The sequence below is a fragment of the Camelina sativa genome, chromosome 3 (genome assembly GCF_030686135.1).
Source record: "Camelina sativa cultivar CO46 ecotype springtype chromosome 3, ASM3068613v1".
In the NCBI taxonomy this organism is placed as follows: domain Eukaryota; kingdom Viridiplantae; phylum Streptophyta; class Magnoliopsida; order Brassicales; family Brassicaceae; genus Camelina; species Camelina sativa.
In genome coordinates, this window is record NC_141882.1 from 5,011,105 (window position 1) to 5,029,536 (window position 18,432).

The following is an 18,432-nucleotide window of genomic DNA, read 5'->3' on the forward strand; positions in this document are numbered from 1 at the left end:
CATAAGATCATCAAATCACTGAAACATAAAGAAGATCGGATCAAAGTCCTCCTTGCCGAACAAAGTCCTCCTTGGTAGGGGACCCCAGTGGCATTGAGCCACATTTCTCCATACAAGATTAGTTTGGTAACTGTAAAATTGGAGACCTCTTTTGGATCTGTAACAGCCTAGAAGCCAGTTGACCCGTTTAGTTGTGTTGGCTCCTGGCCTTTGGTTGTTGTATTCCCGATAGATAGTGGTTGTTCCTATTTTCCCATTCCAAGCTGACCAACCCGAATGATCGACCAAGTCACCGATGTATTCTATCACTGCAATGGTAGAAAATTCCCTCCAAAGACGACCAAGAAACGTCTTCACAGTGGCTATGAGGGGATAAGTCAGGACTCACCGTGATGTTGCATTTTTGGAGTGAGAAGCCCCAATTATAGTTCAAATCTGTAAAATAAATACTAGCCTTTATTATTTTGTAGTTTTACTTTTACAGTCTCTAAAATAAATATTAGCCTTTATTGATTTCAAGTTGATCTACCAGTTTTCCACACTTTAGTTTCAGTTTAACTATATAATTTGAGTTTCATCCCCGTATCTTTTTGCATAGAAATCAATACATCGGTGTGTTAGCAAGATTTTTTGCAGGAAAATCATTACATCGGTACGTTATAAAGGTTTTTAATTAAGGATACCAACAGTTGTTCTCCGTAAATTCTATATACTTACTTGTTTTACTATATATCTTTGCGTGAAAAGGTTGTCAAAAAAAAAAAAAAAATCTTTGCGTGAAAAAAGTAAAAAAAGTTTGTCAAAAATAATGAAAGTATAATTGCATATTACACATGAATAATTTACTTAATTATTATACGAAATAACATTATTCATGAATGCATAATTTTTTTAAAAAAACTGCTATTGAAATTTTCTATGATGTGCGGAACTTTTGTATGTATGCACCAACGTCCAGATGATACAATTAAGAATAATAAAACATGACACTTACGTAATAAACATAAGTATAAAGTAAAGTGTCTGCGTACAAGAAAAGATATGTTTTTAACACATATTTGTTGTTAATTGTGCGCAGTTATAATTGTTTTTTTTTTAATATTAAAGTGTGGAAAACTCAACGTTACTCTTTGAATCTTCTGACAGTAGCCATCATTATAATTTATTTCAATTTTCACCATGACATTTTATATACACAAACAAAATCCACAAGAAAAATAATTTACACATTCAACCCAAACAACAAAAATAAAATAAATGTCAAAAGCCACGATGAAAACCACAAACCAGCAGCCTACTAAACCCAAGATAAAACAAAAACAAAACCAGACAAATCTTCATCTCAAAATTCCGGTAGAATGTTATTTATACCGTGATTCAGTTCGGTTAAGTTAGGCGTGAAACCGGCTTATCGGATGTCAACACGGAGACGTCTGAGTTCAGTGAGGAAAGTGGGACTTGAAGTGAGAGTCCTGTTTGACAAAAAAAAAAAAGTGAGAGTCCTATGAGAAAAAAAAAACTTTAATGAGAAAGATTTTTTTTCCCTCGGCCAAAAACCATTAGATAGAAAGAAGATACAACGTTTTAGTATACAGTGGCAGGAAAGACTTGTATCACTTTAAGTTCATTTGTAGCCAAGCCAATACTATCATAGACACTTTTGCAAAGGAAGCAAGGATCAATAATTTTCCACATACCGTCTCTTGGGTTCTTTTCTAAATATGTGTCACCTTTTTTAGGAAAAATCGTAAATTAACCAATAAATCTGCATTTTTTTCCCTTCTGATCTTTTTTGTATATCTTAATCCATATATAGCATAAAACATACTGTATTATGTTTAACTAAGGGAGCAATTCTCACATCGATAAAAAAAAATTATGTCTTTATTACTTATATTCTTATATTAAAAAGGGATATCGACGACAACCATATTATTATTATAGATTGAGATAACATCTGTCTTTTTTTTCTTTTAGAAAACATTCGAGAACCACCAAGATAATGCTAGACATGTCTCCAATAGTATCACTCCTCTTCATAAAGAATTGTGGTATTGGCTTCATTGTTGACAAATCATCAATACACGTTTCCGCATCTGTCATCGTTCCACCGACCCAGATATTTAAACTGACATAGTCCTTAGCAGCCAAATATCTGAGAGAATTATCACGTTCCTTGAAATCATATTCATATAATTCTACACACACGTGATATTTAGAACTAATATCTGTCGAGGAACCTCCGGATAACTTGAAAAATTTCAGCGTATCTGAAATATATTGAGCTTGATAATTGATCAAAAATTTAATGAGATCTGAATAATTCAATCTAGCAATTTCAGGATTTGCTTTAAAAATCTCAAAACAAAATGAAGAATTGATTCGTTTTATGGTGCATATAGTGTCGATCTGGCTTTTTGTAACCATCATACTAAACTTTGCATATGATGATGAGACAAAAAGAAAAAGTAAAACCACTAAAAGAGCCAATGAATTTTTTTTGTTGTAAAATGTAACCATTTTTCCTGTTCTTTGTATTTTGCAACTTATGTGAGATTTATATAGACTGAATCATATCTTCAGATTTAAATGCCAATATATTATATGCTATAGTAAAATAATTTTAATTTAATAGTAATATCTCAAACCGTTTAATGTTTTCCTTTCTGGTAAAATATATGCTAATAACTGGATCATTTTCTTTACTAAGAAAATGACAAGATATTCTCTTTCCTTTGTATCTTGTATCTATTGGACTTTGCACAAAAAAAAAAAGTATCTATTGGACACTTTTATTTGATCCATGTCTATATTATTTAATATTATCACCTACAAATAATAGAAGTTAAAGTTAACTAAAAAGTGAAAGTAATTAAGTAAAATGATGATAATTTACGGATAGTACTATAGTAGTAACAAAAAAATAAACACGATAATTTATATTTTTGACATCTAATTGTTATTTTTACTTGTACTCTTATGTTTTAATTACTTTTTTCTTATTGTTTGCTTATTTTATAATGCATAGTTCTAAAAACGGGAAATAAATAGATAAATAACAGATGAATTTATTCTCCTTTTTTTTTTTTTTTTTTTGGAGAAGCACATATTAATATTAATATTAAACATCAGTCATAGTAATAAAGATCATCAAATGAAACAGAAAGTCATAAAGATCATCAGTTAGAAGTTTTAAACATCAGTGAAACATAAGAAGATCGGATCAAAGCCCTCCTTGGTAGGGGACCCCAGTGGCATTGAGCCACAGTTCTCCATACAAGAGCAGTTTGGTAACTGTGAAATTGGAGACTTCTTTTGGGTCGGTAACAGCCTTGAAGCCAGTCGTCCAGTTGACCCTTCTAGTTGTGTCGGCTTCCCGATAGATAGTGGTTGTTACTATTTTCCCGTTCCAATCTGACCAACCTGAAGGATCGACCAAGTCAACCATGTATGACTCTACCACTGCAACGGTAGAAAAGTCCCTCCAAGGACGACCAAAAAACGTCTTCACAGTGGCTATGAAGGGGGCTAACTCAGGACTCGCCGTGATGTTGCATTTTTGGAGTGAGAAGCCCGAATTTATACTCAAATCGTCGCGTGACTGAGCCGTAATCATGTTTGCCTGCCCCGGTGAAGGTTTTCTTGCCACAATTTATTGAGGATATTAGATAAACGATCACACAGAAAATAATAAGAATAACTCTCTTATTAAGCTTATGGAAACTCACTCAAAACCCCAAGCTCTCAAACTCTGTTTTTTCTATATGTTCTGTCACACATTGACAGCTCCTTATATAAAGCATCCATGCAAAACTCGGATTAGATAACTCCTAAAACTATGCTTAGATAACTCCTAAACATACAAATCTTTATCTCAAGTTAGTTCGAGCTTATCTCAACATTGTCCCACTTAAGCTCGAACTCAGTCTTTTGCACATCTTGAACTCCAATGAAGTTCCTCATTTCTCTGAACTTGACTCTTCCAAGCGCTTTAGTTAGAATATCCGCCTTCTGCTCAGCTCCTGGAACATGTTCAACATCAACTTGCTCATTTTCGACACATTCACATATGAAATGATATCTCCGGTGAATGTGTTTCCTGCGACCATGGAATACCGGGTTCTTGGTGAGTGCAATAGCCGATTTATTATCCACTCGGATAGTTACTTTTGTGCATTTTTTGTCAACTATCTCGGCAAACAATTCCTGCAACCAGATCGCCTGCTTCGCCGCTTCTGTCGCAGCCATAAACTCAGCCTCACATGATGAAAGAGCTACTGTTTCTTGCTTTTGTGAACACCAAGTGATGGGGCAATCATCAAAGTAGAAAATGTGCCCAGTCGTGCTCTTACCATCATCCTCATCAACATTGTGGCTACTGTCGTTGTAGCCTACAAGTCCTGTGTTACTAGCTCGAACATATGTAAGACCCAATGATAGTGTACCTTGCAGATATCTCAGTACTTGTTTTAGAACATCTCCATGAGACTTCTTTGGGTCTTGCATATATCGACTTAGCACTCCCACACTGAAACTGAGATCCGGCCTCGTATGAGTGAGATATCGTAGGCAGCCGATGATTCTTCTGTAATTTGTCGCATCAATTCGCTCTTCACTCAAACCCTTTGATAACTTCACATTCTGATCCATCGGAGATTGAGTAGCATTGCACTCTTTCATCCCAGCCTCCTCTATAATCTTCTCTGCATATCTCTTTTGTCTCAGAGTTATGCCGCCTGTGTGTTGATGAACTTCGATACCGAGGTAGTATGAGAGCCTCCCAAGGTCACTCATCTCAAATTTGGTACCCATTTCCTCCTTGAAGGTATTAATCATAGACATACACGATCCTGTGATTAACATATCGTCTACATATACAGCAACGACCAGAAGATTTCCTCCTTTCTCTTTTCGAAACAGCGACGGTTCCTTCGAGCATTTACTGAACTTCAACTCCCTGAGAATTGAATTGAGCTTCTCATTCCAGGCTCTAGGTGCTTGCTTTAATCCATATAAAGCCTTGTTCAGCCTGTAAACTTTCTCTTCACTCCCTCTGACCTCGAAACCTTGTGGTTGCATGACATAAACTTCTTCCTTCAACTCACCATGTAAAAATGCCGTTTTTACATCAAGGTGATGTACTTCCCATCTGTTCGAAGCTGCAAGAGCAAGAAGAAAACGGATCGTTTCAATGCGAGCAACATGGGCAAAAACCTCATCAAAGTCGACTCCATGTCTCTGCACATAACCCTTTGCGACAAGCCTCGCCTTGTATTTGATGATGCTTCCATCAGGGTTTCGTTTGGTCTTGAAGACCCACTTTAATCCAATCGCCTTAGTTCCACTTGGCAAATCACACAAGAACCAGGTTTTGTTTTTGTTTATTGAACAAATTTCATCCTCACATGTTGTTATCCACTCTTTTGATTCCTTAGCCTCATTGAAATCCCATGGTTCCTCATTCAGTACAAGCAACAGTCGTTCTCCTTCAGCCTCAGCAAGACAAACATAGTCATTTAAGTACTCTGGCCTGCGTCGTACACGAGTAGACTGTCTCAGAGGAGCCTGAGTGTTTTCTCCTTCTTCATTGTCAGAGTCATTGTCATCAAGCTCATTATCATACTCGATATTGTCTTCTTCCTCCGCTGTTGTTTCAGTGATGATTTGTACATCATCTTCAATGACATCTTCGTCTCTCCTTATGCCATGATTTCCAAATTTTCCGATTTCCACAATAAACTTTCCAGGACTGATCTGACTTTGTTTCTCTTGACTAGACCACTTCCAGGCTTTGGTTTCGTCAAAGATTACGTCTCTGCTAATGACAATTTTCTGACTAGCTGGATCAAACAAGCGATATGCCTTGGTTCCGGGCTCTGTTCCAAGGTGAACCAAGATTCGTGCTCTGTCAGCGAGCTTCTTTCTCCCTGCAGACTCTGTTCTTGCATAACTAACACAACCGAAAACCCGTAGATGCTCAACATTCGGCTTCTTGCCTCTGAAAAGCTCATATGGTGTGAGATTCTTCTCCAGTGATCTTGTGGAGATTCTGTTGATCAAGTACGTAGCGTGTCTCACAGCTTCTCCCCACAGTGAATTTGGCATGAATTTATGCTTGAGAATGCTTCTAGTCATCTCAATGAAGGTTCTGTTCCTCCTCTCAACCACTCCATTCTGCTGAGGAGAATACGGTGCAGTGAGATGTCTGATTATTCAAGCTTTCTCACAAAACGTTTGGAACTCAAGCGATGTGAACTCCCCGCCTCTGTCTGTGCGGAACGTCTGAATTGTGGCTTTTGCCTCCTTCTCTACTATAGCTTTGAAATTTTTGAATTTTTCAAGTGCCTCACTCTTTTCTCTCAGCAATATAATCCACATATATCGAGTGTAATCATCAATGATTACAAAAACATATCGTTTCCGGGCAGGAGTTGGTGGTGTAATTGGACCACATAGGTCTCCATACACAAGTTCAAGCACTTGAGACGCCCTGTACGATGTTGCCTTTGGAAAAACCAGACGGGTTTGTTTTCCAAGCAGACAAGATGCACACAACTCCTTCTGCACAGAGATCTTAGGTATACCTTGCACGAGTCCATTGTTAATCATCAGCTTCATTGTTTCTAGATTAACATGTCCTAGCCGTGCATGCCATCTAGCAGACTCACCAAGCTTTACAATCTGGAAACATTTGGCAGTATCGACCTCCAAGATCACCTTGTAAAGACGATTTGCAGACCGAGTAGTTGTGACAAGTAATTTACCACTGCGATCAAGTAGCATCAGAAGATCATTTTTCATTCTAACCTCACATCCTGCCTCTATTGCTTGACCAAGGCTGATGATATTACTTCTCAATTCCGGAATGAAATAGACATTGTCGAGGGTCTTCTTCCCACCTTTGTCAAAAACAAAACGTATTGATCCTTTCCCTTTAATATCAACCCTGGAGTCATCACCAAATCGCACCTTGCCGGAAACCGTCTCATCAAGCTCTATGAAGAAACTCTTGTCTCCACACATGTGATTACTGGCCCCATTATCTAGATACCACACATTGTTTGCATCTAGATGCACTTCAAACGTTGTTGGTTTTATTTTCTCTTCATTGAGGAATATCACTTCATGCATCATCAGTTTATCTGCTTCCTGAGTGTCTGCTTCCTTCTCCACCACTGTTTCTTGAAGCTTCAACAATCTGTCAGGACAGTCAGACGCGTAGTGACCTCGTTTGTCACAACGATAGCACGTGATATGGGATTGATCATTGTCTCGACCATCTCGTCCTCTTCCGCGACCTCTTCCTCTGCCAGAAAAACGACCCCCTCTACCTCGTCCTCTGTTATTGCCGGAGAAACTTTGGGAGTAGTCCATGTTTGCATACATGAGCTTGTTATGACTGTCTTCGGGTTCTTCTTCCTCTTCATTAATCCTTTCCTCATAGGCTTTTAGCCTGCCAACTATATCATCGAAACTTGTTGTCTTGAGGTCAAGAACTTGTTCAAGAGCTGCAACGATATGGATGAATCGTTTCCGAGGTAAGCTTTTCAAAAACTTCTTCACAAGTTTTTGTTCATCAATATTCTCGCCAAGAGATGCAGATTTGGAAGTAATTTCCGAAAGCTTTCCAGCAAATACGTCAATCGTATCTTCATCCTTCATCTTGAGGCGATCGAATTCAGACATCAAGGTTTGAAGTCGTGCCTCTTTCACCCTATCAGCTCCAACGTGTCTTGCCTGTATTGCATCCCAAACAGATTTCGATGTTTGGAGATCACCCAACTGCAGAGTCAACGCTTCTGGTATTGACTGGAACAATAAAGCGATCGCCAAGTTGTTTTTATCTTCATGTGAGCTTCCCGGATCAATAGTTTCCCACACCTTATGCACCTTGAGAGCAATCTTCATGCGCAAAGCCCATACAGTGTAGTTTGAGCTTGTGAGCATAGGAAATTTGATTGAAGACGTCTCACCATCCTTGGTCTTGATCTCAACCACTGCATCTTTCGAATCACCCACGACACCGAGATCTTAGTTTGCTCTGATACCAAATATTGAGGATATTAGATAAACGATCACACAGAAAATAATAAGAATAACTCTCTTATTAAGCTTATGGAAACTCACTCAAAACCCCAAGCTCTCAAACTCTGTTTTTTCTATATGTTCTGTCACACATTGACAGCTCCTTATATAAAGCATCCACGCAAAACTCGGATTAGATAACTCCTAAAACTATGCTTAGATAACTCCTAAACATACAAATCTTTATTCTCAAGTTAGTTCGAGCTTATTTCAACACAATTGGAAGACAGCCGCCACGTTTCCACAGATGAAATCTACCGTCCCTGTAATATAGCACTCCCTATAAAACTGACGATTTCGGTGTGCATAAAGGGTATCCTGATAGCCCTCGATCCGGCATCTATAAAGGACCGACTTGTCACCACTCACACGGAGAGCCACCGCTTGCCCCTTGGCCAGCCCGGCTGTGTTACGGAAGCAGAGGTCGATTCCGATGAATCCAATACCATTGGAAGCTGTAATTACAAAATTTTAGTATAATTAGCGTCTTTATTAGCTAGCTTGGTGTAAAGAAGAGAGATAATAACTATGAACTATTGTAAACTATTCAAGAACTTACCAACAGTCGCAGTATCGAACGTTCTTGTACCATCTTCATAGCTTAAGTTTCCTGTGATGATGGTTGAATCTTGACCATCACCGACCAAAGTGATATTGCCTTTCTTCACATAAACGACGAATCTTTTTTAGCTTAATTTAGGTGCTGCCTGAATCGCCTCTTTCACGGAGGTGTAATTTCCGCTGCCATCCTTTGCCACCACAACATCGGCGTTCTCCTTCAGAACCTACAATTATGTTATAAACGGAACACAAACAATTCAATAAGCAGACGAGACAAGCTATTTTTTTGTTTCTCACACAGATGATGGTTGACATTTGAAAGATCAAAAGATCGCAAAAGTTTTGTTTGTTGCTATCGAGGAATAAAAGAAACTTTGGGTTTTCTAAAGGCTTTATATTTCTGGGCTTTTTTATTCCATAGGCCCATCATTGGTTCTTCGAAAATTCGTTTTTTATCAGAAAAATTAATTTTAACATTTTTAGGGTTTATCATATATAAGATATATATATATATATATATATTTTAATAAGAACAAAGTGGTACTAATCCGTTTTACTGAAAATAAACCAGCTCTAAAATAAAATGAAAATCATATAGTTTTATTCACCGATATCAAAAGTAGTTTACGGAGGCTACTATCTATAGTTAATTAAGTGTTATGCAAAGTATATATGTATGTATATATTTACGCCTTTTATCTGAAAGATTGTATCGAATGTTACCTCGGGAGAGAGATGAGAATCTCCGTGTCTAGATCCGATAACCAAGAAACAAAGTCTTCAAGCTCCGTGGGAATAAGACCAGACTTGGGAAAGTAAAGATTGGCTTGTGAGATGGTTATGAAGAAAATGAGAAAAACTCAGAGTTTGTTAAGAAGAACCATGGTTGAGTTTTCTTTCTCTCTCTAGAAATGAGTTTGGAAAAGAGATCAAGTGAGGAAGATGATATCCGGTGGCCTTCGTAAATAAACAAAAATAACACACTACTTCAGTAGTTTGTCATGTCTTCGTTTTTCTATTTGAGTTTTCTTTTTTATTTGTAATTATATATTATTAACTTTAGTTTGTTTTTCTTACCGTGTATTTATTAATTTGTAGTTTTACTTTTACAGTCCGTAAAATAAATGTTAGCCTTTATTGTTTTCAAGTTGATCTACCAGTTCTCCACACTTTAGTTTCAGTTTGACTATATAATTTGAGTTTCATCTCCATATCTTTTTGCAAGGAAATCAATACATCGGTGTGTCAGCAAGGTTTTTGCAGGAAAATCATTACATCGGTATGTCAGAAAGGTTTTTAATTAAGGATACCAACAGTTGTTCTCCATAAATTCCATATTGTTTTGCTATATTTTTTGTGTGAAAAAAGAAAAAAAAAACTTTTTCAAAAATAATGAAAGTATAAATGCATATAAACAGATGAATAATTACTTAATTATTAGACGAAATAACAGTATTCATGCATGCATGCAGAAACTAATAAAAAAAAAAATGCTATTGAAAATTTCTATGACTAACAAGCCTACAAATGATTGATGTGCGGAACTTTGTATGTATGCACCAACGTCCAGATGATACAATTAAGAATAACAAAATAAAACATGACACTTACGTAATAAACATAAAAAGTATAAAGTGAACTGTCTGCGTAAAAGAAGTGTTTTCAACTCATATTTCTTGTTAATTGTGAGCAGTTATACATATTATATATCTGTGTGATTGTTTTTTTTATTTGATTAAATAACTTAAGTGTGTAAAACTTTATTTAAATCGTATTTCCTTTATTTATATATGGATTTAAGTCGATCCGTTGACAGTATTGTGGGATCAGAGGCCTAGCCAGTAGCCGCCACACAGGAGTTCAGTGAAGAATAAAAACCATGAGTTCAGTAAAGAATAAAAACCATATCAACATATCTCTCGGAATCTTTTGACAGACCTAGCTATTATTATTACTTATTACTTCTATAGTTTGTAATGTATTCATTACCGTTCTAATTTTTTTTCTCTTGCAATTATTACTAACTTGAGTTTGTTTTTCTCTTACAGTATATATTTGTTTGTAGTTTTACAATATGTAAAATAAATGATAAACTCTATTATTGATATCAAGTTGATGATGTATATCCAATATCCTCACATAAATGATAACATATTACTTCAATAGTTTTGTAATGTCTTCATTTTTCTATTTGACCTTTCTTAATTTTTTCTGGTGATAATTACTAACTTTAGTTGGTTTTTTCTTACAGTATATATTTATTTGTAGTTCTATAGTATGCAAAATAAATGATAACCTAACCTCTATTAATATCCATATCAAGTTGATGATGTATATAGCCTCACATAAATGATGTAATGTCTTCATTTTTCTATTTGACCTTTTTTTGTAATTTATTATTACTAACTTTTGTTTGTTTTTCTAACAGTATATATTTATTTGTAGTTTTATAGTATGTAAATTAAATGATAACCTAACCTCTATTAATATCGATATCAAGTTGATGATGTTATATCGCCCACGTAAATGATAACAACCTCTATTTCTATTCTAGTTTTCGTTTGACTTTAGAATTTGAGTTCATCCCATTTTTTGTGTAGGGAAATCAATACGCCTGTGTCAGAAATAGGTTTTTAAGGATACCAACAGGCAACAGTTGTTCTCTATAAAAATCCATATACACTTGTTTTATATCTTTGTGTGAAAGAAAAAAATTGAATGTATAAATGCATATTAGCAGATGAATAAATATTTATTTATTAGACGAAACAGCAGTATTATACCATAACATTCCAATAATTAACTTGCATCCAAGCTTGCACGCGCGAATAAATAAATTAAAAATGCTATTGTATGTATGCACCCACATCCAGATGATACAATTAAGAATAATAAAATAAAACATGACACTTACGTAATAAACATAACTACATAAGTATAAAGTAAAGTGCCTGCGTAACAAAAAAAGATATGTTTTTAACACATATTTGTTGTTAATTGTGTGCAGTTATGTATGAATCTGTATGATTGTTTTTTATATATTAAAGCGTGGAAAATTCTACATTACTCTTTTGAATCTTCTGACAAGTAGCCATCATTATAATTTATTTCAATTTTCACTACGACATATTATATACACAAACAAAAGCCACAAGAAAAATAATTTACACATTCAACCCCAAACAACAAAAATAAAATAAATGCCAAAAGCCACTATGAAAACCACAAACCAGCAGCCTACTAAACCCAAGATAAAACAAAAACAAAACCAGACAAATCTTCATCTCAAAATTCCGGTAGAATGTTATTTATACCGCGATTCGGTTCGGTTAAGTTAGGCGTGAAACCGGCTTATCGGATGTCAACACGGAGACGTCTGAGTTCAGTGAGGAAAGTGGGACTTGAAGTGAGTGTCCTATGGGCAAGACTTCTTATGTCTTCTCTCGAACAGTCTCTTGAGATCCTCACCAGCTCCCATATTGCTCCTTCCTTCACCATCTCTTTCGCATTTCCTTCTGCAAAAACATCAATATTACGTGTTACAATGGTCCATATTATCTTACAAGGTTCATAGAGCTAACTCGATGTGTATGTATATATGAACAGAACACACTAACCGTGTTGTGCTAAGTGACATAGAGCTAACTCGATGTGTCGTCTTATGGCTACAGTTTCGGTTTTGGCATTTTGTACAATCCAAGAGAGTGCACCGTCTTCTATTAATAGTGATTTCCCTCTTTTAGTTCCTGCTCAGTGACGCATTGAAACGTTTCACGTTTGCCAAAGATAATATTTTGTATAAACTAGTTCAATAAGGTTTGTTACCTTGTGTTGATGCTCTTGACTCGCATTTCGCAAAGTTTGCGATCCCGCGAGCAACTTGTGCAAGCACATCAGGATGTCCACATCTGACCATTCCCAACAGAGCTGCAATCCCACCTTCTGATCTTAGTTTTGTCTGCAATTTATCTGCGTGTGTATATATAGCTTGTGAGTTCCTTTTCATAATAAAGTGGAAAAAAATGAGAGGTGAATCGAAAATACCGTTTCCACATAGATTTGCAATTGCTCCAGCAACCATCCTGAGGGTCTGAGGATCTTCAGCATTGGCTGCTGTTGAGGCCAATAAACCGATGCCTCCTTGATCCATGATCAGCTCTTGGTTTGTTTCTGTATATAAGAAGAGTAAATAGGAGTTGGTTTCGTAAACAAAGTAATAATGATACTGTGAACAACTAAACAATTTTAATTCATGAGAACCACAATTTTTTTACCATTCATTGCAAGATTAGCGATAGCACCAGCTGCAACTCTGTGAATGGTCTCATCTTCTGTATTTTTCAGAAGCATCAGCAAGGAGGTGAGACCACCAGCTTCCACAATTTGTTGCTGGTTCGCCTCTGGTGTTACATAACAATGAACAGAGACATAATGAGCCCTTGAAATGGTAGCAATAAAAATAAAAGTCAAAAGGATGAATATTGCGAAAAGACACCTTCAGCAGCCAGATTCGCTACCACTTTGACAGCATGAATCCGCACATCAGCATCATCAGCTTCAAGCAGAGACAAGATCTTTTGCAACCCCACTTCAAGAGGCAAAACATGTACAAGGTGTTAAAAATGTTTGCGGTAATGTGACTAGTAACGACTAATTAGTGGCATGAAACGTTAGAAATTACCTTGTTCAAACAGTCTAGCTACAGGAGGTTTCTCAGCATTTCCTGGATCTTGAATCTGAGGAAGTCTTAATGCACCAGAACTTTTCTCTGAACCATGTTGCTCAAGGTTTCGTCGAGTCTGCCAAAAATATATATATATAAAGAATGACGGAAAACGGGAACAATTTGATACATAAGGAACATGCTTTTTCATGTGAAAGATCCCTATTATGTTCTTTACCTCGTCAGCAGTAAGACTCAATTGCAGTAGTTGAGAATGCAGTGTTGCTATTTCCCCTTCTAGTTTTTCTTTTTGTTGTGTCTCATTTTCCAACATCTTATGGAGTCTCATGATCTCGGAATTTCCTGATACTTCCACCTTTTTAAGTTCAGTGAGTTGCTGTTTCAGCCTATTCACTTCCTCTTCAGCCGCCATCTTCGACTGAGCTTCTTTCTGAAGCAACTTTTTCAGTTCAGAGACTTCCTCTAAGGCTGGGGCTATTGATCTCTGTAAGAAAAGAAAGAATATCTGTAAATCAGGTTGAGTCATTGATGAATCTAACGCTGCAAAGGTGAACAAAATGTCATGCATTACATTTCCATTTGATGTAATGTCCAGTCCATTTTTCTCTCCAAGTGCAAGTCTTTCAGCAGCCAGCTTTTTCTGATTCTTTGACCAGTTCTCCTCCAGCTTCTTTATTGATTCCATGTAATCATTTTGATACCTTTGCTTTTCCTCCTACAAAAAGATATGATTACTGAATCATACACCAAACCAAAGAGACATCTCAATAGCAAAGGTCTTGTTGCATCACCTTACAAAAAAGTACTCACCTCTAGTGCATTGGCATATCTCGATTCAGCCTCAGCAATTTGGTTATGCGCCTCTACGGTTATTCTTTCGACTTCATCAACAAATGCTTTCTGCTGCCTTTCATTTTCCTCAATTAGATTGTCTAGTTGTACCTCTAGTCTTCTAGACAAGCTTTTGTAATCAAACTCTTCCTTTAACTTCACCATGTTTTCCACTTTCATAGCCTATTGATAACCCAAAAGTTAAACGTAGCCATCAAAATAAGAAAATCAAGAATTCGAACTAGCAAGCAGTGACTAATATATGACATCATTTACCAATATTAACCAAAAGAGCCTTGCTAACAGTCATCATATACCGTAAATGTAATAATCAAACAAAATAGAAGTCCAAAGCTATAGGCAACCTACCCTCTGCCCAAACATTATAGTGCTAGTTGTCTCCCCTCGATGTCGTGGTGAAGGACCAATTGTAATAACTAAGGAGGTCCTTGCAGTGCCTGTTGAGGTCATAGGCCACATGTCAAGCAAGTCAACATAGTAAGTATTGGAAAGGATCCTATATTATTGTCTAATACCAAGATATACAAAATACACACACAAAAGCAGAGACAAACTTGCCTCCAAATGAATCTCTAAGCAATCTAGTTAACTTTGAATCACGGAATGGAACATGAGAACTGTTTTCAGCAAGTGCATTGATGCATTTCCCCAGCGCGCTCAGAGAGAGATTGATAGATTTGGCTTCCTCTAGTGTGTGTCCTTCACTTCCTGGTACAAAAAAGAAAGATAAATATTCGCACGAAGTTGTTTACTATAACTTTGAAGTTCAAGTTGTTAGTTGTGGAAGTGTAAATGAGTAATAAAAAAAAGATTGGTACTCCTAAAGTCCACTAACTGAGAATATAACCTGATTTATTGATACGTTCAGAGCCAGCAAGATCCACCACAACTAATTTTCCCTTCCGGACAACAGGAGGCTTGAGAGATTTAGTCATATGGGAATTCCCATTGCTTTCACTTGATTTCAAAGAGCGCCTTACATTTACCTGCAATATATAGTTGGCTATGAATATGCAAGTTTATATGACCAACAACTCTGCAAGCAAAATAAGGATCAATATAATAATGTTCACCATTAAGATAGCATGACTACGAGATGACTCAGTGTTCAATTTGGTGTTAGCAGCAAACCGGTGATCTTCTCCGAGTTGCAGTAGTTCCAAGAAGCTTTGTTGATCTCTAATTTCGACCAAGGTGGCACCTGGAAGAGACACATCTCCACTTTTTGGATCCTCAACTATTGCAATGTTATCATTAGACGGATCAAGAAGGTCTTGTACAGTCTCCATATAAAGCTGCATTTTTGTATCAAGCAAACAAACACATCAACAAGACTTTCCAAGAACCCATATGAGAGAGACTCAAAAGTATAACAGTACAGAGAAATATAACCCACCTGCAAATAGGAGACAGAGATAGAATCAGTCTCCAAAGAGACTTCAGCTAAAATATCCTCCATAGCACGGACCATTATACCACGATCAGCTACGTCTTCTTCCCCGAGCTGCCCAAGTGTATATGTCTTACCAGTACCGGTCTGGCCATACGCCATTATTGTCCCATTGTAACCATCCAAAACACCCTACACATAAGACTCAAATTCATCTTTAATGTCCCAAGAACAGAACAGTTTTAAAAACTCTGGAAGTTGATAAAGGTCTAGTAGTACACATCTAATACATACCTCCACAACAGGTTTTGCCACAACTTCGTAAACCCTCTTCTGTGAAGCGTACTCAGTAAGCACTTCATCAAACTCAAATGTATCAGTGTCCCAGTTGTTTTTCCGGAGTTTCAACCTCTTAAGCTAAAAGAATCAACCAAGAACATGACAAGATTGAGCTCCGCACCACATTTCAAAGCAGAAAAACACAAACTTTATATAAGATCGGGACAAAGTAATAATGATTACCTCAGGCTGTAACTCAACACAATCAGCAAAATCAGCATCAGCGATCATTTCCTCGCCATTGCGTGGCCTTAATCTAACAGCTACTCGAACTCTACCAGGAACTGAAAACAAAAAAAATCACAATACCAAATTACAATCCGGCTTAATCCAACATCTCAAACACATGAATCAAAAAGTTTCAATTTTTAAGGAGCAAAATAAACGAAACAGTGAAATTTCTAGGTAAAAATAGAAATGAACAGAGGAATTAAAAAAAAAAAAAATTACCACCGGCGTCGGCACCACTTCCAGACTTAGAGCCGCCACCACCAAGAGCGGCGGGGCTGCTTTTTCTAAGGGCAGACTTGGATTTGACAGAAGGTTTCTGAGCACCGGAAGAAGAGGGCTGAGTTCTGAGTGAGCTTCTATGAGTCCCATTTCTGTAATTTACGGCTCCGTTTCCTGAAGTAGTTGACATTTCTTCTTCTTCTTCAAATGCATAAAATCCAAAAGACAATAAAAAACGACCAAAGAACAGAGAGGAGAAGGTTCTCTTCTTTCTTCTCTCGTGTTTCCTCAAAATTTTATTAGTATAAGTTCCCGAGAAAATTCTTTTACTTTTTTTTTGCTCGGATTTTAATTTTTCTCGGGAAAATTCCAAAAGAACAAAATGAGAGAGAGAGAGAGTGTTGAGTGAAGTGAAGGGAATCGTGTAAGGGAGGCGTGACACACAGTTAAAAAAACCAAACCAAACCAAACATCACCAAGTTGGGTCTGTTCTTTAACTTAGATTGAACGTTCTTTGACTTAAATGCCCTTTACTGGTCCCGTTATTTACCCACTGGTTGGCCTCTCTCTCTCTCTCTATCTTTGTTTTTGTACGATACGTTGTTTGTTTTGTTGTTGTTCTTCCGCGTGAATCATTTAATTACTTGCAACTATTTTTACTATAATTCCAGTCACGAGAGAGAAATGTCACCATTTTAATTTGCTTACTATTTTTAAGAGAATACCAATAGTTCGTGGTTATGTTATATTTAATCTTATTAGTATGTAACTATGTATCGTTAACGTACTTTCATATTTGTCAAATCTTAATCACCTGCATGTAATTGACCAAATAATATGAAATGTTTTCCAGTCACGCCTAATTGGTTGGTTTTTTCAGTTTCTATAAAGAATGGTGTTTTTGTATGCTCCTAAGGCCATATTAATATAATAAGTTGTTGGTCCACGATGTAGTCAATCACATTGTTTCATAATCATATCCTCATTTCACCATATAGTATATTTGAATTGAGTTTTTAAATATTAAATTTGAATTCGTCTCTTTAAAGCATAATTAGAGGAAGAATCAAAAGGAGAAAGATTATATTGAAAAAAAATATGAAACGAACAAAAGTTTTTGGACTGAGAAAAGGAAAAAAAGGTAAGAAACGAAAAGGCAATAACAACAATAAAGGGATTTCAAGGGTCCCCCATAGAAAAAAGATTAATTTGTCAAATCTCCCCAACGAAAAGATGAATCTTCCATTCAATTTATTTTGAATATTCATTAAAGGGTAAAGGAAAGTTAATACATACAGAGTATAAGCTGTTTTGAGATGAGTTGAATCTAGATTGCTTACCTAAAAATATGTATAAAATTAGTTCTGAGCTGTAAATTTGTGAATCGGCACAAAACAAAAAAAAAAGTTGTTCGATCAAATTCGTAGTCCAAAACATCATTTATTTTTTCCAAACCAAAAACACTGATCATAATAAACTCTTTTTAATGAACATATTCAAATACTGAGTTCTTAACTCAATTAAGACATCTCGGATATTTCATAATCAGATGTCAAAATGAAACCTTTTCTTTGTCATTCTAGTAGTGCTTTATACTGCAGCATTCATGTATAAAGAGGGAAACTTATTCAAAGCACTCAGATTATATATTTGTACTCCATGTAGGGGCCTTCCTCAACTAGTCCAGACTTACTAAAGTGAGAGTTACATTCACCCAACAAAGAGTTTCTCTCTTTTTTTTTTAAACATAAAAAGGTCACCTTTTATTTTCTCTTTAGTAATTTCAGAATTATGTATTTATTATTGATCATATTAGACAATGATATGTTTAGACATGTAAAACAAGGGCAAACCACAAACACAAAATATGTTCTGAAAGGTTATACAACTGATGCAATGTCAGATCATTTGATATTACATCATGGGCTGAAAGTGGTTCTCGAGAGGTTGTAATGTCACAATGAGGTCTTCATCTCCCCACTATTTTTTTTTATACAACATATAAGAGAAAAAATTAAAGCCTTAAAGCAAAGAAGTACAAAACATGATTCACAGTTAGGTTGAAAAATTT

The 18,432-nt window shown here is 36.2% G+C and overlaps 3 protein-coding genes and 1 pseudogene across 3 annotated transcripts; all 4 read right to left on the reverse strand.

Annotated features, from left to right (window-relative positions):
• Positions 1–1,866: 1,866 nt before the first annotated feature.
• Positions 1,867–2,528, reverse strand: LOC104771341 (pectinesterase inhibitor 1-like). The gene has a single exon (XM_010495861.2). It carries the CDS (start codon positions 2,518–2,520, stop codon positions 1,939–1,941), a length of 582 nt encoding a protein of 193 aa, XP_010494163.1. The 5' UTR covers positions 2,521–2,528; the 3' UTR covers positions 1,867–1,938.
• A 695-nt stretch (positions 2,529–3,223) lies between these two features.
• LOC147946592 (putative pectinesterase/pectinesterase inhibitor 19 pseudogene) lies at positions 3,224–3,616 on the reverse strand (annotated as a pseudogene).
• A 4,679-nt stretch (positions 3,617–8,295) lies between these two features.
• Positions 8,296–8,961, reverse strand: PME7 (pectin methylesterase 7). The gene is made up of 4 exons (XM_087497145.1): positions 8,944–8,961; positions 8,793–8,870; positions 8,645–8,747; positions 8,296–8,540 (listed from the first exon to the last, which is right to left on the reverse strand). Exons 1-4 carry the CDS (start codon positions 8,959–8,961, stop codon positions 8,296–8,298), a joined length of 444 nt encoding a protein of 147 aa, XP_087353271.1.
• Positions 8,962–11,653: 2,692 nt separating this feature from the next.
• Positions 11,654–16,972, reverse strand: LOC104771350 (kinesin-like protein KIN-UA). Its single transcript, XM_010495870.3, has 18 exons — positions 16,362–16,972; positions 16,095–16,195; positions 15,867–15,989; positions 15,579–15,764; positions 15,256–15,477; positions 15,030–15,168; positions 14,741–14,890; positions 14,531–14,619; positions 14,141–14,344; positions 13,902–14,045; positions 13,548–13,814; positions 13,328–13,445; positions 13,142–13,234; positions 12,921–13,046; positions 12,691–12,816; positions 12,472–12,615; positions 12,264–12,392; positions 11,654–12,161 (listed from the first exon to the last, which is right to left on the reverse strand). Exons 1-18 carry the CDS (start codon positions 16,549–16,551, stop codon positions 11,998–12,000), a joined length of 2,715 nt encoding a protein of 904 aa, XP_010494172.1. The 5' UTR covers positions 16,552–16,972; the 3' UTR covers positions 11,654–11,997.
• Between the last annotated feature and the right edge of the window lie 1,460 nt (positions 16,973–18,432).

Coding starts and splice junctions, on each gene's coding strand:
- LOC104771341 (XM_010495861.2), bottom strand. CDS start 2,520: ATGGTTACATTTTACAACAAAAAAAATTCATTGGCTCTTTTAGTGGTT.
- PME7 (XM_087497145.1), bottom strand. Junction 8,748..8,792: donor CCGTGAAAGAGGCGATTCAG/GCAGCACCTAAA, acceptor GTTTATGTGAAG/AAAGGCAATATCACTTTGGT. Junction 8,541..8,644: donor GTTCGATACTGCGACTGTTG/GTAAGTTCTTGA, acceptor TTGTAATTACAG/CTTCCAATGGTATTGGATTC.
- LOC104771350 (XM_010495870.3), bottom strand. CDS start 16,551: ATGTCAACTACTTCAGGAAACGGAGCCGTAAATTACAGAAATGGGACT. Junction 15,478..15,578: donor TCTCTGTCTCCTATTTGCAG/GTGGGTTATATT, acceptor ACAAAAATGCAG/CTTTATATGGAGACTGTACA. Junction 14,046..14,140: donor GATATGCCAATGCACTAGAG/GTGAGTACTTTT, acceptor ATCTTTTTGTAG/GAGGAAAAGCAAAGGTATCA.